Below are 24,060 nucleotides of genomic sequence, written 5' to 3'. Positions count from 1 at the left end.
GATAAAGCATACATTTTTGTTGTATATTGGAATTGGTGCAAAGGTAATTGAAAAGTGATGTGCTCAATTTTATATGCTCGCCAACATACTACTTAGAGGTTTGATCCTACTTTTTGGACACTAGGCTCTTGAATGCCATACTCAATGTGTATCTACATTATAGGTGTAGTGCAGTTTGACTCGGTTTTAACTGCTTTGGCTCAATACTATGGAATCATGGGACTTGTAGTTTTACAAGGTCTTTAGCCTTCTCTGCCAAAGAGTGTTGGTGCCTCCAAACTATCACTCCCGTAGTTCCATAACATTATGTCATGGCTATTAACTTGGTGTCGAACAGTGTAAATGCACCCTCCAACTCAGTTTTGATGCCAGATGAAATCTGGCCTGGAGATGTAGAATTAAATAGAGTAGCTGTCAGGAATGTTACATGAATAGTAAAGAGTTTTTGCTATTTTGCATAAATAAGTTCTTCATGGAAAGGATATACTTCTTAATACTTAAACTCAAAAATCTTCATTTTTGCAAAATAAAACAAATGTACAACTTTACCGCTCATCCTACATTCCTGGCAGGTATTCAATTCCAATATTATTTCTTCATAGAAGAATATAGTTTGTAACCAACAAGTGTTACAAAGAAATAATTACTGAATGGCTGCAGTTGTTTGGTGGAAATATTAGTCTTTGCTGTTTTGTAGTACAAGATAAACAAGTTACTCGGGGACAAGATAAACCAACAGACATGGACAAATAATGGGACTCTCTCTGAACAAGAACTGCAATCAAACCTATTAAGGTTTGCCTGTTCCCATGGTTTGGGAAAATGTGCGGAGACTGCTAGTCAACTGTTTAACAAGTGGAAGGACTCCAATGGCACAGAAAGGTAAAACTTTAAAAGTGTTATTTGGTTCAAACCATGTTTGCATTACTAAAATGTTGACTGGCCACTGTCACCACAAAATGATTGTACTTTTTCTTTATATCAACAAGTATCTTAACATCTATTACTAGATGAGAGACTATGCTGTCAATAGACGCTTTTGCCACAGGAACACAATATGATAGCAAAACCATTTCCTGATAGTTCATATCTGAACTGGATAGGTGCAGAATGCAGCCTTCTCCAAAGTTTCCATAGGCTCTTTAATCTGATTGCAACCAAACTGAAGCTAGATGTTGCAGTCAAGCTTCAAGAAGATTAATATGTAAAGCATAGATGAGTAACTTTGTGAAGGCCAGGAGTATTTTCCCAGTTTCCCTGCTGAACCTCCCTCCCAAAGAATGCACAATTACCACTTTTTCTCTGCAATCCCTCACAAAACAATTACAGAAAGTGATAGACTGCTGAAAGTTTTTGCTGGTTATATGTGGTTTGGGGTATTTGTGTGGATGGGGAGTGCTTGAATGTTTGCATGTGATTGGAAGACTTCCTGTATATTAATTTCTTTTAAGATTTGGAGATAGAGCGGAATCTGAAAAAGACCACAAAAGTCAGGTTCTAGGGATTAAGGCAGCCTACCGGCTGTGCTGTGTCCACTCCAATGAAACATGAATTCATCTAATTGGGCATAAGTTGACAAGAGATTTTTTTAAGCTTTACATCACTCTTTATAAGAAATAACATTTTCTTAACTTTTCAGTTTCATCCATCTTAGTACAACCATATACATGCCTTGTTTGCAGGTTTATTTTATGTTATGTATATGCCGCTTTTTCTCTTAGGCTTGGGAACATGTACTTAAAATGTACTTAAAATGCTTTCAATAAAACTACAATAAAATATACAAGGTAAAAAGTAAACATCCCAAAATACTTATATTATTAAAATGCCAATTGGAATGGTTTAAAACCACAATGCTTATGATAAATAGTAAAACCTTTAAAAGTCCAGCATATTCTTTTTAAGACATTGGACCATATCAAGCAGGCAGTTGCTGAAGGCATTTAAGGACCGTCACTGACTTTCTCCAAGATAATTCTTAGAATTCAGTGCTGTTTTGTTTCTGAACATAGAAATGAAACTTGAGTCTCAGCATTCTGGGGAACTCTGGTTCTTCATTTCAGGGCAAAGAGCTTGTGCTACTGCTTCAACATCCCATGGGGAGCTCTTGCCACAAAGGACCTTCCTTAAGTGAGGAAAGAGGAAGCCTACTGACCACATCTCCTAAAGCTAGAAGAGGGTTGCAATGATTAGGAGCTGTAATAATAAAAAAAACATTTTCTTTAAAGGCACAGAAGGTGAAACTAGCCACTTTACCTTGATCTATTTACATCTCAGAAGTACAGCAAAGAGTGGGATTGGACTGTCCATTAGTTAACTTTCACAGCTGCAGCCATCAGAGCATCATCTTTTGTCATCTTAACTCTGTTTTTTTTAATGAACACTTGGAAACAAAATGGAAGTTGGCTCTGTGCCTATAGGAAATAGCCCTGTATGTCTGCTTTCTCATGGCATTGGTCAAAAATAGCATTTGTAATGGTATGTCAGTATTTAATCACTAATGTGGTTGTAGTCATGTCAGCATAGTCCAGAAGCCAACACATAGATTTCTCCTTCGTGATGTCTGTGAAATGAGCACATGTGGTAGTAATTGCGCCTGAGCATTACTCTCGGACCCTTTAACAGCTGTTAGATGTACTTTGGCTGCAGCCCCACCTTCCTCCCAGGATGCATATATTGCAGAGGTGGGGCTGTGACCTTAGTTCCTTTTTTTTTCACCGCCTCACAGCAGCTCTCTAAGAACCTCTCGGTTAGATTATTGATATTTGACTGGACTGTTATTTGACTATTCTATAACGTACTTTGGCTTCACTCGGACTTGACTCGGACTTCTCTCCACTATTCTAACTTCTGGCTCTCTGACTTCAGAATTGGTATGGCTACTTCTATTTCAAAGAACTGTGTGGCCTGTGGCTGTAAGCTGCCTGAGGCAGATGGCCATGATAAATGTCTTGTGTGTTTGGGGGAGGGTCATGGAGCAAAGAGTTGTTTGGTTTGTGCGGCCCTTACACTGCAGGCCCGTAAAAGCAGGGAGAAGTACAAAAACTCTTCTTGGAGAGAGCTCTCTTCCCGGTCCCATCTACACCAGCTCCTGAACGCCGTGGCAGGGCAAGCCAGCTGAACGCCGGCAACTTACTTCCTCGCCGGCAGCTTCACCGGCTCCAAAGAGGGCGTGTTCCAGTCCTCCTGCTCTCCCTACTCCCCAGAAGAGCTCCGGTACTGCGGCTGAGAGCCGCAAGGGAAAGAAGAAGCATGCAGCGTCTGAGGCACCCAGCGTGGCCACACCCACGGTGCTGACATCGCCAGAAGGGATACGGCCGCTGGCTCCGCCCACGACATCAGGGCAGGAGCGCGGAGGCAAGGCATGCATCATGCTGCCACCACAGGCCTTGCAGGCCCCGGTCATGGGTGTGGCCCTGCTTCTCAAGGTGAAGACAGCCCAAACCGCCGGGAGAAGAGCTGCTGCCTCCCCCTCTCCCTGCGGGGATGGGAGAAAGCCACGGGGCGAGGAAAAAAGCGGCTGAGCTCACCGCTGGCCAGCCTGCTTCTGGAGGGGCCAGTGTAAGGAGTACTATGTCTCCGTTTCTCACTGCCTCCCAACCTATGGATACTCCTCGTGAGGCAAGGGTATTGTTTTCTCCGGAGCCAAGTGCTGGCTCTTTTCTTTCACATACTCCATTAAGCCATAGCCATAGCCAAGGCTTTTTTCCATCGCCTCCTCAGAGGCAAACACTGACCACTGTCCCTACGGAGTGGAGTAGACCATTTACTCCCTGGGCAGATTATGTTCATCACTCTCCAGAAGGGAGGGCTTATTTTTTTGGACCTATATTGGACCAGCAGATGCCCCAACCAGCCTCAATCCCAATACAAGCAAATTCTGCCACACAATCTGTGCATCAAGGCCTCAGCGCTGCTATTGTTCTGGCTTTAGGAGCTGATATCCCTCTCATTCTGCATCAGAATCTGATTCTGATGAGGAAAAGGAGGATGTGCAAGCAGTGGAACTCCCAGTGGAGCCAGAGACCAGGTTTTATAACCCTGATGTCAAGCCTGTCTAGGGCACTGGATTTGCTTGTCACTGAGGCAAATCGGCCCCTGGCATGCCATATTTTCCCAGCAGAGGAGCAGCATACAGCAGCTCAATCAGCTACAGCCTTGCCTGCAGTACCGTATTTATTGCGGCTTGTGACTGCACAAGACATTGCCCCATCACTGATAGGGGCAGTTCACAAAGGAGCGATGCCTCGTATAAGATAGACCTAACTTCTACTCAATGGGTCATAAAGCTGCCTAAACCTAATTCCGTAGTCACCAAGGTAATGCAGAACAAACGTTCAGCAAAGACCCATTTCATGCCCACGGATAAAGAGGGCAGGAAGTTGGAGGCAGTAGGCAAGTACACTTAGGGGCAGGATTGTCAACACGTTTTGCACATTATGGCGCCTACATGGCAGCCTACCAGGACTATCTATGGCAAAAGATAGCCCTTTACTTGGAGACTTTGCCACAAGACAAACGTGCTTTTGCTAAAGCTATCCAGCAAGAAGGTCTGGCCTTAGCCAAGTCACAGAAGGAGATGGCAAAGGACATGGCAGAGGGAGCAAGCAGAATGTTTGCAGCTGCAACTGTTACATGCAAACAGGCCTGGCTGCGGGCCTCCACACTATCTGAAGAAGGCAAGCTTCTAGCAGAGGACCTATCGGTCAATGACAAGAGTCTTTTTGATCCAGAGACAGATGCAAAACTTAAGGAGGCGCAGGAGGTTCGTCAAGCGGCGAACAAATATGGCTTTCCTCCAGTGTCTTGCTATTGGGGCAAATCATGTTCAACTGCTTCTTATACTAGGAAAAAGTATGATACCACTAGCAAGCCCCTTCCACAAACCACTCAGACAACTTATACTCAGCCAGTGGCACCGTCTAGGCCCCGCTCACAGGGTAAGGGGAAATATCAACCAAAGGGGAAGCGGCGCTTTTAGCACCGCTTGTCCCCATTGTACAATTCCTTTAGCACGGCACACGGGTGATCACGTCCTTTCTCTTTCTCCATTGTGTTCCTTTCCTGGGACACAACATGGAGATCACGAAACACTTCCTGTTAAGCTTGGAACCCGGAGCCTATGGCGCAAGTGGATATTTCATATGTGTCCCGGAAAACGGCATTTTTGTTGGCCATTACAACGGCCAGAAGGGCAAGTGAACTCTGTGCACTATGGGCGGATGCTCCTTAAATGCACTTCCATTCTGACAAGGTGGTAATGCATACAGATATCTCCTTTCTCCCGAAAGTCGCCTCTAATTTCCATTTGGTTGAAGATATTGTTATACCTTCTTTTTTTTCAAGACCCATCCACTCCGGTGGAATGGGCTTTGCATCTTCTGGATGCTAGAAGAGCGTTAGCATTTTATGTTGAAAGGATGAAAGATTTTAGAGCATCGCCTAAACTTTTTCTCAAGTATATGGCAGACACCAAAGGTCTCCTGATATCTTCACAAAGATTGTCAGGATGGATCATAGCAATTGTAAAACTGGCATATTAACTGGCACATCAACAGCCTCCATTCGGCCTAAAGGGCCATTCAACCAGAGCAGTAGCCACCTCCACGGCATATAGCCGAGGAATACTGCTACATGAAGTTTGTAGAGCAGCCACATGGGCCACCCCTCTGACATTTGTGACCCATTATAAGGTGGATCTGCTCTCAAAGAAGCAAGCAGTGTTTGGCAGAGTGGTTTTGGAATCAGCACTGTCATGACGCCCACCAACCACGGTGAGTAGCTTGCTAGTCTATTATATGTGCTCATTTCACAGACATCACGAAGGAGAAAGAATAGTTGCTTACCTGTAACCGTGTTTCTTCGAGTGGTGATCTGTGAAATTAGCACAGCCCCGCCCTTCCTCCCCTCTAATCGTCATGCTTTTTTTCTCTAGCCGCTGTCGACGGTGGGGAACTAAGGCCACAGCCCCACCTCTGCAATATATGCATCCTGGGAGGAAGGCAGGGCTGCAGCCAAAGTACCTCTAACAGCTGTTAAAGGTTCCAAGAGTAATGCTCAGGTGCAATTACTACCACATGTGCTAATTTCAGAGATCACCACTCAAAGAAGCACAGTTACAGGTAAGCAACCATTCTTTTTCAAGCCACAGTACTGTATCCTAATGGAAATGAGAATAACCCCTCACTCTACGCTGATAAAAATTTTAAGCAATGAATTACAATGTTTCATAACATATAACATTGGCTAATAGTTATCAAACATCTAAAAAGTTTTGCAGTGCAAGCTTGTATATCATACAGATTGTTTCATTTGTTTGAGAATTGTTTTGAGAGAAGTTATCACTCATCCTGTTTTGTTTAATGCTTTGATGTGGATGGTATTTTTTCTCTATTCTCATATAGGGTTTTCCTTTCCTTTTCCCCTTCTGTGTAGCCTTCCAACAGATGTTATGAAGATCATATTCATAGCTGGGGCAAAAAATGGATCTGGCTGGGATTTCCTTTTAAGCATGTATCATTCTTTGGTTTCTGAACCAGAAAAACTCAAAATCCTTGAAGCACTGTCCAACTCAGATGATGTTAGAAGACTGAGCTGGTATGAAACTCTTCCTCCTAACTGACATGCTGTTCACTTTTACTGTATTAATTTTGGCCATCTTTTGTTAAACTGATTGAATATGGTTGATTGATTTGATATGGGTCATTGAGAAGAGCACTGTGCATCTGGTAACGTAGAGTAGATGTGTCTTCCTCCAGGTCAGGTTGGAGCATGTATATTTCACAATAATAAGAAAACAAAATAGAACGTAAATATTTTAAATATGGGAGTGGGAGCTGAGAATCAAGGAAACTTGCACAGCTTGAATAAATAATAACAAGCATGTTCTGTTTGTGCAGATGTTCATTTAGTCTTGTTGGAAAAACAAAGCCTGTGCTCATGTGGTCTTAGTACAGACTTCTATGTACGGTATGCTTAAATTGGACTACGAAAACCCTGAAAAAGGTTTTAAATTGCAGCACAGTGTATCATTTAAGGGTTTTACATAAGATTATTATTAACTCTGAACTCTTGGCTGTGATGCCATTCAACACAAAAGACTAAAAAGTACTTTTTCCAATCCAGTCTCAAATATTATGCCTAATATTTAAAATCATCCAAGTAACTATAAACAGCTTCTGTTTGCTATGAATTATCTAGTTCAGGTGACACATGATAAAAAATCTCTTGGAAGTATAATATGCTCATAAGCTGTTTCTGTCTGTCTTCTTTTAAAGGTTAATGCAAACAAGCCTGGAAGGAGACATCATCAGATCACAAGATCTTCCAATTGTTATAAATACAGTCAGTCAGAATTTGCCTGGGCACTTGCTGGCATGGGACTTTGTCAAAGAGAACTGGGATCAGCTTATAAAGAAGTAAGACCTTTTTTGAGTTCTCATAATAACTAATGTGTGTACCTCCACATCCCAGGGATGCCATATCAGTAATTTCTAGCCTTTCTTCTTTTAAATGTTTTAGACCTAAATTCCTACAATTTTTAACTATTGACTATGCTAATTGGGGCTTTGGGGAGCTGAAGTGCAAAACATCTAAGGACCAGCAGCTGAGAAGCACTGAATTTCCTAAATCAATTGCATGTCTCTTTAACGAAGTGACACTGTTGATGCTAGTAAGCATCCTGTCTAGATCTGTTCTAATTCCTTGGATCTAGGCAATCGAAACAAAATGGGACTCACTGGAACAATATAACACTGATTCAGAGGTCAACATTGAAAACCAAGCAGGGTCAGCTCTGCATAGTACCTGAATGGGAAAGGGATGTTAATCATTGCCAGCTCTTCACATTCCTTGCCTAAGAACACCATATGAAATTCATGTGATCATCATAAGTCATCAGGCAACTTGAAGGCACACATATACTGAAGACTTTAAATTGTTTCAATTTTTAGTATACTACATGTGATTTGCTCTGATGTCTTTAAAAAAAGATTATTGCTAGAAGTTGGTGGCTAGCTCTTATATTCCTTATCTTTGGAAGCTCTGAAAAAAAAAACTCAGCATAGCCTAGAGGCCAATAATATATCAGCCAGTCAGTTATAAACAAACTGGTCTTAAAATTGGTTTTTTATTTTTTAAACGGTATGTACTATATTCATCATGAGTCTCAAAAACACATTAACTATCATTTGAATTAAGTATGCATGTAAGTAAGCGTTAGTAATATTGATTCATTTTCCTGAATTTTAGATTTCACCGTGGATCATATACTATTCAAAATATTGTGACTACAACAACATGCCACTTCTCCACCCCAGAACATCTGCTTGAGGTTTGTTGGATAAAATATTGCAAAGAATGTTACAAAGCAATAGGAACCAAAAGTGCAGTTTTGTCTTGCTTTAGTTGATGTCTATTTTTTTTGTTGATAACAATATAGGATACCTCCACTAAAAGTATAGAAATGATTGCCATTGGGTTAATTCATTTGCCAGTATGCTATTTATCAGGTGAAACTTTAGGCACGTGTCTTTAATTGTTCAAGGTGATCATCTTAGTTATTTAGTTTTGTGAAGTAGTCAGTCTGGATTTTCAATATGTTCCAAGTGTATGGTTAATCCATAACTGTGCAAATCACTAGAATTTGATTGACTTTTATATAGGTGAAGTCAAACAGGCACCAAGTATGAAAACAGCTACATTTAACTGTGCAGAACCCAGTTCCTTCCTCTTAGCCCAGTTTCATTCTTCCATTTTCACACTTTCCTCTATATTCAAATTTTCTGCTTTTGTTCCTTCCCTTAATTCCCAATATGCTCCCCTTCATTGTTTTTTTCTATATTGTTCCAAAACCGGGGACAGGGGGCATCCTTCCTCCTCCTCCTGTCCATTCTGGCCTTTTGCTCCTTCTGCTATCCCACTCCTTATTGATGGGCTTTTTGGTAAGGTTATAACTAAGCTTTCCTCCTAATGTCCAAGGCACTGAACTTTAGCTATTAAAAGCAGAGGTGGTTCTCATACTTCCACATTAGCATTGTTGGTTTTCCAAACTCATCCACTTCTTAGCAGACACATGTTTACTTTCATGTCTTCTCCATCTTCTGTTCCAGGGCCATCCAGCACCTGGATGGGTTGTGTTTGGCTTAATAAACACAACATTATTTGACTTTGGATTCTTCCAGTAATAGCATCTGTATCCTTTCATTTTAGTTGAATTTTACAGTCAGAATCTATGATTAGCTCCTTTAAGTTTTATTATGGGGAGAACTGGGAAGGAAAAGGTTTACATTGTTAAACACTGTTTCCTTCTATGACTACCTTCAGAAGAAATCCCCACCATCATTTTAACCCATGTATTATATTCCTCTTTTAGGTTAAGACATTCTTTGAATCTAAGTCAGAAGAGACTTTTCAACTGCGGTATGTCCAAGAAGCCATTGAGACAATTCAGTTGAACATCTGGTGGATGGAGAAAAACTTGGCAGAACTGACAAAATTGCTATAGTGGTGACAGTTCCTGGAGAGCTCCGATTAGCCACTTGGAATGCTGCAGCTCTTGCTCTTTTGCTGCTTGTGCAGGGAGTCAGGGCTGGAAATGGGTGATGCAACTGTTTTTGCACTGTGAGAGGATTCTAGTTAGCTCAGGGTACATCTTTTCCTATGCTGGCTCTCTTTGGAGGGTTTGGGGACTTGACATATTTACTGATTAAGAGAATGTTTATTCATTGACCCACATTCACACAATACAAGGACGATACTTTTTATCATCATAGTACAGCTCCCTTCCATTATAGGAAAGTCTAGTTCCATTTTCTTCATACTGAATGAGACATCAAAACAAAAGAGAGCAAGATGAGAACTCTCCCGAGAGATGCTTATTCTTTGCAAAGCACTGTTTAATTAGCCTTCCTCATTGTTCATTGCTTCTTGAACTGTAAATACTATACCTGCTGTGAAGCATGTGGGTTTTTAAATTAACATGATTATAAACAGCTGCTAAGATGCACATAATGGAGGTGAGCAAAAAGTTGGATTTTGGGAAGTTCTAGATCTTGATTTATCAAAGCGTTTTCTAAAAATGATACAGATGTCAGAAATATATATCTATATATAATATAAACAATTATTGTTAGAAATTTTTATTTTTGTCTGCAACATAGCTGGGTGCTATGGATACCATGCACTGAATAATTCAAATAGTTTTTGTAAAGACAGAGGTTAATATTGTGTTTGGTGGTGGTGAAGCTATGCTGAAAAATACAACTTGTTAAAAGCATCTGAATGGTAGTTCGAAGAACATTTTATACCAAGAAAGTCTTGTGATAAAGATTTCCTTTTCCCCAAGGTATCCCAGGAATTCAAAATTTCTTTTTGTGAATATTTATTTTTTCATGAGAAACACCACAAGCTAGAATTCTTATAATGCTGTATTTTCTACTTCAAAAATTGGTTTTGTCTTGCAGTGTGGCTGCAGTGTTTTACATCCAGCTAAATGAAGAAAATTTTGGCCCAAACTTCTGCTTCTTGAGGATTCTGTCTGGGTTTCAGATCATGTATTCATTTAATTTATGTGCCAAATAGCATGTACAATACCATTTTGGCAGTACCAGAATTGTCAGTCTGGAAATTCTGCAGCTTTTGAATAATTTAAATACGTTGAAGTCAAGATTATGTATTTGAGGATACATCCCTTTCTGGAAATAGTCATATCTGTGCTTTAGCCAAAGTCATTGACTTGCAAGCCATGAGACATGTCCAACATGCTTTCACCAACAATATAATCATCACATCTATCAGTGTAAATTATCTCATGCCTATGAAGTCCTTCTTCCTTGTGCAGGATACAAACAGCAAAGCACTTGGAGGTCATTAAAATAATACAAATGATATTCAATACAGCTCCATAACAACATCTCTTTGATTCAAAATACATAGAGAAAATGAGCAGGATACATGCTTGGTTTGCGTCTTTCAACCACTTGAGCCTTCATGTGGTAATCCCAAAAGTTTGCAATCTTCTGATATTACTTTCCTGTTGTTTTTGGTGTTGTCTATATCAAAAAGGAATGCTTAATAAACATGTGCAAACTCTTTTCCAAATAAGCCATCAGCATTGAGTCAGGATGTTGATGCAAATTTTGAGTCCCTCCTTCAATTTCAGAAAATTGGAAAACGTTAGCCCCTGTTCAAAAGTATATTAAGGTATATGTTTGGAAGTCCAGATGAAAGCTGTCAGATTTAGTGGTAATTCAAAGATTTTCTAAATCACTTTTGTTCATTAGGCAAGCAAACACTGGAACGGCCCAGAGGTGAGCTAAAACCATGTGCCCCGTCTCCTGTGGTGTTCAGATCACGACCTGGGCTTGCTGGCCCCGCACTACAGACACCTCCCAGGCACTTTGGTGGCTGACATCCCTTTTGCTGGTTTGGCCTACCTTGGGATATTTTCCAAAGACTGATGTGTGGTGACTGCATATGATTGGGCTTGTGCATTCTTATCCTCAGCAAGAGCAGTGAATGTAACTTGCACGCTCCTTCTGTCAGTTGGCAGGCATTCACTGGAGTGATGCTAAAGGATACATATAGATGATTTGGAGTGGGAGCCAGGGTTTTGTTGCAATAATTAGACTACATGTGACAGCCAAATTTTAGCAGGCTGACATTTCAGAGCCAGTCACTTTTGTAATTGAGAGGAAATTTTCAGTATTGAATTAGTCAATCATGTCAATAACTCTAAGATGTTGAATCCTATCTTCCTAGATACCTGCAAAACTCCCACTTGGTGTTATTTCTAGCATTAGAATAGGGTAAAGACAACTGTTCCAAATTAAATGCCTTGATGCTGCTAATTTTATTTCATAGTTCTCCCAGTGGATCTTCATTAATACATGCTGAGGAACCTTTTAAAATCTCTGTCTTCCTTTTGCCTCCAATCTCAGTTTTATATAATGCAGCACTGGAAAGCTTACTTTTATGCTCCACATGCTGCCTTTAACATCACAGGCCTGAAACTGATTCGTAGTATTCTTTAAAACAATTTGGAACCATTGTGAAGGTAGAATGATTAGGTTTCCAATCAAATCTAGCTGTTCAGATATGAATTTAACACCATCAAAATGTTTTTTTTTTTAATGCTCATATAGATAAAACAGTTTGTGAGGGAAGGAATGAGTTGAGAATGTACTTTTGAGGGCTTCTGAATCACCAATAGACTGAAGGCAAATCCATCAACAGTGATTAATGCAATTTTAAAAAACTGGTTGAAAAATTCAACATCTTGATGGAACCAAAAGCATTCTCCTTGTATATACTCTTTTGCTAGGATGAGAGGTAACCTTGTTTGCTGGGGAATGAGTGAAAAGTAGGGGGAAATTCTGTGGAATGTGTACCTTGAATACCGTGTTCCTTGAATATTATGCTTACATGCACTTGCTACTGGAAATGTGACATATACTTGAAAATACAGTGCATTTGTATTCTAGAGTTACAAACATGTTTCAAACTTTAAGAATATTTTTCAATTATTTATTTTTCTGTTACGAATTCTGCATTAGGTTGCACCAGTGTTGTTTAAATAGAAACAGAACTTCAACTTACGGTTAGCTCATATCTGAATCTAAGACCCAAGCCCCAATGGAAAAAATCAAAACTCTATTTTCTTTCTGAATTGGAAGGCGTGGACCTCGGTGGAGGGCAAGGGAGAAATTCAAGCCACAAGTGACAACTCATGCTTACTTAATATTAATGCAACCTGAGCTTGTCTTGAGTCCCCTTCAAAAGAAAAATGTACTGTATTAATATGAGATGTCTTTTATCTAGTTCAGTAATATGGGTCAACTTTTATGTTCTAAAGGGTTTTCTGCTATGTTTAGGGCTAATGTCAGTAGTTTTTGTTTCCTTCTTCATTTGATTTAGTTTCCTAGCATCCAAAAACTTCCTCTTCATGTCAGGATCAAAACTTTTGTGTTCCTAAGATGTGTTAATTTACCATTGTATGTGTGTATATCTTTATCCCAGTAAAGTGTGACAACGCCTGCATTTTCCTACACACAGTTTTGAGAGCATCGTCACATGTTATGGAAAAAAATTGAATTTTTGGGGGGTTTTTAAAAGCAACTTCAGTGTAGAAATATACTGCAGAAATTAATATTTTCTCTCAGTTTTGGCTTTAAAGCATTCTTGATTTGGTTTTGTATTTGAAGAGGATCAGGCATGACCATATTTTAAATCAAATAGTAATAATTGTTCTTGTGCCTTAGAATATATTATAAGGACTATGAGATTAATATATTAATATATAACAGAAGCCTGGCTTTAGCCAGACAAGCAATCTTCTTTCACAACTGTCTTCATAAGCTATAAAAGAGGTGTGACTGTAGAACAATACAAGAAAGGAAAATATTTAAGTTTAAGTTAAAAATCCTTGACATTCTGAAATAATATTTGAAACAAACCTGATTTTACTCTTTTTGGGAGCTTGGAGCTTGCAACCACTATCCAGAGTTTGACTATTACCAATAGTCACACACACACACACACACACACACACACACATGAATATAGAGTGATAAAGCATACAACTTACATTGATTTTCTTTTGATTTGTTACACAAACCTTTCAGAAGTATGTGATGCATACGTGTATGTGTATACTCTCATAACAAATACACATACATGATTCTAAAACCAATCACATTTTGACACTGCTGACAATAGTGGGGAAAGGGCAACTTGTATGAGAATCACCATAAGAGGGATTTGAAAGCCTTTATGATGGTAATATCAGAGGAAGGAAGGTACTGGCGGCCCACAGGGTGTCCCTGGTGGGGGCTTGGAAATAAAGTTTTGTGAAGCACAGATCATACACCTCTTGCTATAATGGAAATTAGACAAACTAGTTGAGTGGTATGTTTTTACAGGTGTATATGTGTTCCTCTTACTTTATTGTACCTCATACAATTTTGGCCAATTGCCCAAAAGGAATGGGTCACCCCCCCCCCCCCCCAGAATGAGACCATAGGCCACCAGCAGCTGAATATGCCGATGTTGGGGTTTGATGCAACACTATACATCAGATTTTGAACAATCAAAAGAAGGGTTGACTTCCCCTACAAATGTACAGAGTGTGGAGTGTTGGATTGTATGTAAAGGGCTTCTTGTACCATTGCTTAGGGTTCTTTAAATAGTTGCTAAGAAAATAGGTTCCAGGTAGATCAGAGCTATTGGCCATTATTGGGTTGTTTTGGTGGGTGGTATTAAACTTTCTTTAAACCTCCATCCATCCCATTAAAATAGACAAAGAAGCTGGAATTTCAAGGTATTGGATCTGAATACTGAAATAGCTTTCCAGACAAGTTTTAAATGCACCTTCTCTATATAATTGTTGCATTTTCAGCTACTGTGAGTTTTTTTTTTCTCATGCTGTATCCTTATTTTCCAGGTTTCTGGGAGTAAGGAAGTATTCCACATTATAGAAAGTTGGTGGGAAAATGTAGCTTACTGTGTGGAAATCATTGTATGCTACACAGATTGAACAAGCTCCCTTTTTTCCCTCCAGCTTTGTCATGTGAAAATCACACAGTAGCCTGAAATGCATCCAATGTTTAAAGAAAAAAAAAATTAAAGCTGTTTTTACATGTGCCTTGAGACAGAGTCCATGTGTGTGTTTGTATACAACAGTCCATCTTCCTCTTTCATGTATAATTTGCAGTTCTGTAAACACGCACACATAATACAGCCGTGTTGTTTGAAAAGTCTGTAGCCAAAGTATGGTGCATACTCTCCTTCAAAGCATACAATGATTAAGTTAATCAGTTTTTACACAAATTGCACATTTGTATTTTAAGTATAACAGGATCTGGGAAGTAGTGTTCAAGAGGTGATATTTCTGTAATGGATCTCACTGGTTTAAAAGTTGTCTATTCCATTATATGTTGTATATGTGAATTGTAAGGATATAAATAACTCTTACGGAATGTGGACTCTTTTCCCCCTTTTACTCGCTCCATGTTACGGGATACTGACCCCTGAATGGATTTGAACTTACATATGCATATCTTTCACCTGTTCTCTATTAGAACATTCCCCCTTCTGATAGTTTGGCTTTCTTCTGGAAGATGTTATCTTTCAGTGCAGACTGAATGCAATTTTTTAAAAAATGACTCGTATTACTGTACATGCTTGTATGTATCTCACAAATTGAGGCCTCTATGCGAGCAATTAGATGATGTTCCTTATTTTCCATTTCAAAGGCTGTCTTCATTTAAATGCATAAAAATGTTCTGCACATATTTAGAGAAAGAATTGCATGAGAATACTTTCTGAATTATGTCCGATTCCGGCTGGTCTTCCTACAAAAAGTTTACAGTGCTTTATCCCTTTGACACAATATCTACAGTTTTTGCCACTTAAAATGGTTGCTTTGCTATATTAAATTCTCAAATCTTAGTCATCAAGGACTTCAGCACCCTAGAACTGCTATGTTACTCTAACTTGTAGAAATACATCTCTTTACATCTTTTTGATCAGCACAACAATCTGACATTTTTAAAAAGTTAGTCGTGGCAGCTTGTAGAAGCTTACTGTAATAATGTAAAATAGTTGCACATTTAAAAAAGGAATGGTATGATGAAATTGGTATGGATCATTGAAAGCCACTGAATGCTTTTAATTTACAAATGATGAAACAAGAAGTGGATTTGAGAGTAAATTTGTACCACATCTATTGAGAGATTCATAGTTCTGTTCATAACAAGATATCTTGATAACATCAAAGTCATTTTGTAATGTCAATACGTAAATTAATATGGAAAGGAATTATATATCTGTGTTCAGTACCTTAGAGAAAGTGCAAGGTACAATCACATCAAAACAGTAGCACTCCAAGTTGTACAAAACTTGCCTTGTAGAGGACATGTATGTGTCAGACGTGTAAACACATTAATATGCAAATTTGTGGTTTTCCTTAATTTGTAAAGAAAAAAAGCCTATTTTCTTATACTTTGAAAAAAATGTGTGTATAACCAGCACTGACTGAAGGGCATGTGTATTGCAAACACTGTTGCGTTTTCTTTTATTTTGTGAAACAAAAAATAAAATCTTTTAAATACTAATGTGCATCACTTTCTTTATACTTTTATCTGATTCTGCAGAACACAGAATGTGTTCTAGGTGAGATAACAGCTGTTTCAGTCAAAGTGACAGCCTAATTCATGAAAGGTTTTTTAAAAAAATGTTTTTATTGATAGTTTCTATTACAAACAAACATACAAACAATCCTCTGGGGAAAGAGTGTGAGGGAAAGAGAGGGTGGGAAGGTTTGAAGAGGGAGTGGAAAGGGGGATGGGGGAAGGGTGTATCGGGAAGGGGTATGTAGGATTGAACAATAGGAGGGGGGATAAGGTTAATTTATCCATATCCTTTATTTTGATCAATTTGTCAATCCAAAATTATTTTGTTGGGGCTTTCTCAGATTTCAAGTGCTTTGCAATCACCATTCTTGCTGCCATAATAAAGAAGGTAAAGAGTTTGTCCGTGTTAATATTAATTGTAACTTGAGGGTCATATAGCCCTAACAGGAGAAGGTTTTATGAGCAGTATTTACCCATTTATGTAAATGTGTTTCCAGTCTAGATTATATTTTGCCTGCAACACACATTTACCATGATTTATTATTTTACTTATTTATTTATTTATTTGCAACATTTATACCCCGCCCTTCTCACCCGAGGGGACTCAGGGCGGCTTACAGAAATTGGCAAAATTTAATGCCCATAAGTGCAATCATAAAAGCAAAACAATACATATAAATCCATTAATAACATTATTGAAATACATTATAAAAACCTTAAAAACATATAATTAATTAATTCCATTCCATTTGTCCAAGATCCTCATGCTTCATCCTTAAATCAGGCCATGTCATTTCATTTGCTGGCTTTGTATCTTTCTCCCAATATGGGATTCAAGGCAGCCTACAATAGTTTTTAAATTATTAGGCTAAAACATTAGTTTATCAAAATTTTAAAATATGTGTTATTTTAGAAAGCATGATTAAAACATTTTAAACATAATTTCCAGTATTTTAGAGTACATCTACGCCATATAATTAATGCAGCCTGGCACCACTTGAATCATGGGAGTTGTAGTTCTACCAAGTCTTCAGCTTTATCCGGAAAATAGTGCTGTGTCTTGCCAAACAACAATTCCCAGGATTCCTTAACATTGAGCCATGGCAGCTCCAGTCAAACTGCATTAATCCTACAATGAAGATACAGCCATACAAAATAATCTAAGATACACATTATTTTGTATGGCTGTATTTATTATTTTTTATGGCTGTATTTAGTTCTGTTTAATAGCATAGTTCTTGTGGTTACCACAGAAAGTCACCCTATCCACCAACCTGAAGGACCTTAATGCACTACCATTCAAAAAACGATGAATCTATTACAATTTTGTTCTTGGATTTGGTATGGATTCAGAGCCGGTCCAAGGTAATTTTCAAGTGTAGGCGAACAGAAATTTTGCCGCCCCCCCCCCAAAAAAACCCCCCAATCACTGAAAAATAAAAGCGTTGGATAAGCGAAAATGTTGGATAATAAGGAGGGATTAAGGAAGAACCTAAATAAACAACACTCTGAAAACAGAAAATCCAGACAGGAAGCAATCAGGGCCAACTAACACCCCCCAACCAAGGATGCCCCCAGGGAGGAAGCCCCACTTGCCTTGCTTCCTAGACTTTCTACAGAAGAGGAGGAGGAGGAGGCTGAGTTGGATGACCCAGTAGTCTAAATCAGTACAACTATTCCTGACAGATTTTCTCAAACTGACATTTTCCAGAAGTGCTGGACATTCATTACTGCCCTCTCTGCCTTGCACATCCATTAGAAAGTGTAGATTATATATCTCTGCTAAACTAAATAGTTTCATACAGGTGTTAAAACTTTAATCTTTGGGAAAATCTACTTATAAATGAAGGTACTAGGACTTATTTAACAATTTCCCTCCTTTCTCATAAATGGGGCCAAAAGTGAAGGCCTCTTCGCCCCCATAACTCACCAGCCTCATTTTTTCCTGGGAAACTTTGCTCCAAACCAGCCAGACTGCTGAAGCCCCGAGGAGGCAGGACTCCTTGGCTGAGCCTCTCCAAAAGCAGGGCTCCGATTTGCTCTGGGAGCTGCCCATCACCGGCCTTGAAAAGCAAGCTCCTGCTTCTGGCAAGAGCTCCCCTAGTGGCTGCGGCTGGGAATGCGACGTTGGGTTTTTCGCCATGTTTTCAAGCCCAGGCCCTGCCCACTGCCCCACCGCTGGATCCATCTTGCTTTGGGGAGCTTCTCTGCTCCAAAGCGGCAACCTCGGCTCCTTCCTGGCGCAGGAGACAGGAGTTGCCTTGATGGTGCCCCCAACAACATGGCGCCACAGGCAAATGCCTAGTTTGCCTGGTGGTAGAACCGCCTCTGTATGGATTCAAAGTAAGATATGGTATGGAAACAAAACAGCCTTCTCAGCAGTTGCTCCCAGACGTTTCCTCTCGTATGAGGCCAATATGGTCCCCCTCTGATCTGTTTCTATCTGCAGGATGAAGATGTATCTGTTTATCCAGTGTTCTCCATCCCTTGCAGGAGGCTTTTCATTCAGGTCTGTTGTATGTTTATTATTGTTACTCTACTAGCGCCAGAAGGAGTGCTAGTGCGAGAGTACAGGGCTTTAAGGCTTCAAGGGGCAGCCTCTGTGCCTTTCTGCTCTTGTCTGCTTTGGGAGATTGCTGTCCGCTTTGCTCTTGTCCAATTTGAGGAGCTCTGGGTTAGTTGATTATGCATGTTTTTTATTACTGGTATGTTTGGCTTCATGGAGAGAGGAAGAGAGAGCAAGAGAAGGAGGGAAGCTGGAATGAGTACAGTATGAAGAAAATGCTTCTGCCTCTGCTTTGTGCTTTGTGCTTCCTTGCCACAACTTAGTGCGTCTACCATTTTAAAGTTGATCTTTCTTTTCTATTGTTCCATATGAATGTGCAGGTTTTGCCTTGCTGTTACACTAGCCAACACACACTTGGTTGCCTCAGATGTGCTTCCTTGCCACAACTGTGCTTATACCATTTAGAGTTGATCTTTTTTATTTTTCCATGTGAATACATTTCTCCATCCCTCTGGTAATGATCACACCCAGGAGATATAGGTCTCCGCTACAAGCTCTCTAGTGGCTCCACTGCTCTTTTGGTTTTGGTCTGGTCCACTGCAACTCCTATCAAGCCCAGATCTAGCTGACCTCCTAACCAGTCATCTCGGCCTTCCTATTGGGATGCAATTCCCATTAGTCCTAGTTTGCCTAGGAAAGGGGTAATGATGTTGGGAGATGCATTCTGGGCTGAGCTGTTTGACTGATTTGGAGGAGAGCCATACCCTCAGTCATGGGTGGGAATCATGGGATTTTCTGAATGTGAATGTGGAACTACAGTTCCAATCATCTTTTACCATGCTTCATAAATCCACCAGTATTTCAAAGTGGGTCATGAAAGGCATGTGTATCAAGTTTGGTCCAGATCCATAGTCACACAGCTGTCCAGATGTAGGTGGATTACCACTCTGATCATCCTCTGTTAAACCTACCCACACCCTTCCCAAACCCCAACTGTATTTTAAGGTGGAGCACGAAGAGAATGTGTGCCATGTTTGGTCCAGATCCATCAAACCATGTAGGAACCTTTGTTGTATAAATAAACATATCATTAAACATACATATTTTAACTTAGATAGATAGATAAGATAATTGCAGTACTGAGCTTCCCAATCATGTTTTAATGTGTTTTAAAATTTTAATAGGTTATTAAAATGTTTTTATCTTTGTCCTGTTTTATTTGTACTTCTTCATTGCCTTGGGAGCCTTTGTGGGCTGGGAAGACCATACAGAAATATAGGAGGTCCCCTGATTACAAAAAAGATATCTTCTGTAGGTTTGTTCTATAGGTTTGTATTTGTATATAAGTTAGAACAGATACATTTTTAGTGTAACCCCAGCCATTTTTAAATGGATATCATAAGGAAGGGTTAACACTGCTGTGGTGTTTGTTTTGCTGTCTGTGCTTCTGTGCAGAAGATTTCTCCTCACTTTTTGTCCCTGTGATAATTGAAAAATTTGGCTTGTGGAAACAAGGATTGGTGATAAAACTTCAGTGGAGACACCATATCCTCATGATAACTCAGGCATGAATTCCACTTCCAAGAGGTAGAGTTCCTCTCACTTCCTGTTGTCTCACCCCCATTCTTAACTATGAGTCACTTATGAGTTGGATGTTTATAACTTGGGAATTGCCTGAAGGTAAAATAAGTAAAATTGCTGGCTGATGCAGAAAAGCAAATTATGTTGGATTGCTATGAGTTTTCCGGGCTGTATGGCCATGTTTCAGAAGCATTATCTCCTGACATTTCGCCCACATCTAAGGCAGGCGTCCTCAGAGGTTGTGAGGTATATTGACAACTAGTCAAGAGAGGTTTACATATCTGTGGAAGGTCCGGGGGGGGGGAGGGGGGGAGAAAGAACTCTTCTCTGTTGGAGGCAAGTATGAATGTTGCCATTAATCACCTTGATTAGCATTGAAAAGCCTAGACTTTCCAAGCTTAAGTTGAGTGGTACCCAGGGCTGATGACACCTTACATTGTTATCTGAAGTAGCAAATCCTACAAGGGCTTCCTCCTGGTAGTAAAAACAGAATAATAACAAGTAATTGCTGCCTTCTGCAATATACAAAATAGTCTCCTTGAGATGAACACTTCTAACATAGAGCTGGTCCAAGAGAAACTCTTTGGCCATATTTCCATTGCTGATATCCATATGGTAACAAGTTTAGTAATGAGTAGGTTAATAGGATATAAACTATGGATATTTAAGCTCTGACAGATCCTAGACTTTGACCTTGAAGTCAAATATGCAATGTCATAGGGGGGAAAAGCAAACGAATTCTGTCTTCTTTAAAAAAAATTTTACTGTGTTGGGATTGGCTTGGATTTATTTCTGCACATTCCTCCTTTCAAGAATATCCTTGTTATCTTGAAGATTGAGAGAGAAAGAAGATTTGAAATCCTGTGTGGCCTTCATGTGAACCACACAGGAAGAAAAAAAGGCTACTTTTTATAGCCAGTTCACCTCCCAAGATCCGACTGTGTTTAATTATCAGTATAAAATTCAAACCAGCATACTGGTTTGCCGAAAAGGAAAAATGATTAAATAAACCAGTACTACTTTTCCTTTTCAAGTCCTCCCACCTGGGGGAGATAGCTAGCCAAACTAACTTCAGTGTAGTAAAGAAACTTTTCAAAAAGTGAATGTTGCCTCCTTGGTCCTCTAAGTTCAAGAGCAGATGATGTGTTTAAAACTGGACAACTGATTGGAAAACTTATAGCATGAAATGCTAACACAGCCATGCTAGTAAACCAGAGATGTAAACAGATATGCTTTCTGCAGCAAAAACCTCTTTCGGCTGTCTTGAATCTCCAGACTTCATATTCTCTTTCCTGTGTGTTTGTGGTTTTCAAATGCTACTCAAATATCTGATTAGTGTGCTCTATAGTTAAGCTACTTGGCTTCCTTAAGCTTTCCCTGTGATTCGTCCAGAGTTCCTCATGTTTGAATCAAGCTGTGCATTCCTTAACATAACATAAAACAAAAGGGAAGCAATACTGGAGCAGTTTTTTTTAAATCCACATTGTTATTGAATGTGACCAGGAGATCAGCTACAAATTGTTAACATCTGAATTTCAGCACTCCTAAGCTTAAAACAAAATTATTCGGTAGCAATGTGTAAGTTCAACATTTTTCATCTCCAAGAACTAGCAGTGCTATGTGTTGGCAACACAACTTTTATTCTAAACCAGAAATTTCCTCCTTTTTAAAAAGAATTTGCATCTCCTCTTTGATGAAAGAAGTCATTGAACAGTAACACTTGCAAAACAAATTAGAAATTGTTTTTAGATGTAATTACTATGGTGATCTTACCATGAAGCACTGTCTTAAGCCTGTGCAGTGGTACCTTCCCACACTGCTTCCAACCCGGGTTTTTACTAGATCCATTTCCGCTACTATGTAGAACAGCTGTTTCAGATGCTGAGGCCCAATTCATCAGAATTCTGACAATGTAGGTGTATTAAGAAGTGGCTGTTGCTGTGTGCCTTCTAGTCATTTCCCACTTATCGTGATTCTAAAGTGACTCTCATCATGTAGTTTGTTGGCAAGGTTTGTTCAGAAGCAGTTTACCATGGCATTTCTCTGAGCTGACAGAGTATGATGTGTCCATGGCCAAATAAGGATTTGAACTCTAATATTAAGAGCCTTAGTCAAATGCTCAAACCACTATGACACACTGGCTCTCTAAGGCCCTATCTACACTGTTATATAATGCAGTTTAAAATGACATTATATGGTCAGTGTAAACTCATATAGCAGTGTAGTGCTAGCATCTAAGGGCAAACCTAAAAAGTCAGCATCTTAGGGCAAACCTTGGCTAACTGATTAGGATTTGTGAATGCAACCTATTTCAGCTGTCTTCCTCCAATCATCCCTTGAAATTCTTTTGTTCCAGAACAACCACTTTGAAGTCAGTGACACAGTGTTTTGTGCATTTAATTATTTGCTATTGTTTTGTCTTTTTAAAAATTGTACTTGTAATTCTATATTACTCTAAGGCAGGCATGAACAAACTTTTTTGCCTTGGGGCTGCATTGTGGGCCCAACCAGGATGGCTGGGCTGGGAGGGAGTGGAGCCGTTTGCATGCTGGGTGGGATGGGCTCACGAGGGGTAGGGCCCGGGAGAGAGCGGGGCCAGAAGAGGGCAGGGCCTGGGTCATCCTCAGGTTGTCCTCACAGTATGGTGATCTCATCAGTTCTCATCTGAAAGGTGATCTCATCAGTTCCTGAGTGATGACATCAAGGATTAACTTGGCTTGCAGTGCAGTGATCACAGGAAGTTACATAGGGGTGCCTTCCCCTTCTTACTCACCTTCCTAATGGAGATGATAAGTGAGGCAAGTCTGTAGGCCTCTGGACCATCAGTGGGTGTAATTCAACCCATGGGCCAAAGACTTTTCTCTCTTGTCCTAAGCCCATAGAAGTTTCTCCAAGTCTTATTAGAATGCCTCTAGAGCGGTGGTTCTCAACCTGGGGTCCCCAGATGTTTTTGGCCTTCAACTCCCAGAAATCCTAACAGCTGGTAAACTGGCTGGGATTTCTGGGAGTTGTAGGCCAAAAAGATCTGGGGACCATAGATTGAGAACCACAGCTCTAGAGCAGTGTTTCTCAAACTTTTCTCCTCCGGGTATTTTGGACTTCAGCTCCCAGAAATCCCAGCCCCCTTATCAGTCGTTAGGAATTGTAGGAGCCAAAATCCAAAACATCTGGAGGAGCACGATTTGAGAAACTGCTCTAGAGAGCCAGACCATTGAGACATCTCTCACTGGTGCTCAGGAAAGTGCCCTGTTTCTCTCTCATCCATTATCTAGATAGAATTTTATCCTCACAATTCAGAAGGTCGATTAGGCTGAGAAACAGCAATTGAACCAGAAGCCTTTGTGGTTCTGTGGTGCTTTGAACTCAAGTCCTGCTTCAACGTTTTGACTTCCTACTCCACTGGCATCTGCTAAACGTATGAAATTACTACCGGTATATGCTTAATTGAGCTTGTGCATAAAAAAGATACACTAAGTGCATTCTTTCCCAATTTATGATCAGTTAGAGAAATGTTTCTCCACTTCTGAAGAATCTGTCTAGTCTTGCTGAATTCTTTTTAAAGGCTGTGGAAAGTATGGTGATAACCTAAATCATTTTCACTTTGTCTGTATGTTCTGCATGAGGTTTCAAGTCAAAGATCTTGCTATACGATTGTGCATAGTTTTCTTCATCCACTTAGAAGGAATGCTCTTTTCCCCTCTGTTTCTTGGCTGATATTATCTTTAATTACACTCTGAAATATAAAACAGCGTTACTTCATCTAACCATATACTTTTGAATGCCTTTATGTATCCGGATGTATATGTTAACTCTTGTAGTTTCTGTATCAGATTTCGCATAGCT

At 39.8% G+C, this 24,060-nt stretch overlaps 1 protein-coding gene across 3 annotated transcripts in view; it reads left to right on the top strand.

Annotated features, from left to right (window-relative positions):
* Positions 1-16,112, top strand: part of LOC100565555 (leucyl and cystinyl aminopeptidase) — a 74,718-nt gene extending 58,606 nt beyond the window's left edge. For 2 of the 3 annotated variants that reach the window (XM_008103070.3, XM_003216387.4), the window contains exons 14-18: positions 698-882; positions 6,436-6,597; positions 7,278-7,418; positions 8,251-8,332; positions 9,374-16,112. In XM_008103070.3, the coding sequence (XP_008101277.2) occupies positions 698-882; positions 6,436-6,597; positions 7,278-7,418; positions 8,251-8,332; positions 9,374-9,505 (702 nt within the window). In that variant the 3' untranslated portion in view covers positions 9,506-16,112. Of the gene's footprint in view, positions 1-697; positions 883-5,935; positions 6,109-6,435; positions 6,598-7,277; positions 7,419-8,250; positions 8,333-9,373 lie in introns of those variants that run through there. The other variant, XM_008103071.3, reaches the window with a different exon arrangement.
* The last annotated feature ends 7,948 nt before the right edge of the window (positions 16,113-24,060 follow it).

This window comes from Anolis carolinensis, chromosome 2 (assembly GCF_035594765.1).
Source record: "Anolis carolinensis isolate JA03-04 chromosome 2, rAnoCar3.1.pri, whole genome shotgun sequence".
NCBI lineage: Eukaryota > Metazoa > Chordata > Lepidosauria > Squamata > Dactyloidae > Anolis > Anolis carolinensis.
The sequence above is the reverse complement of the archived record's forward strand: the minus strand, read 5'-3'. Positions and strand labels throughout refer to the sequence as shown.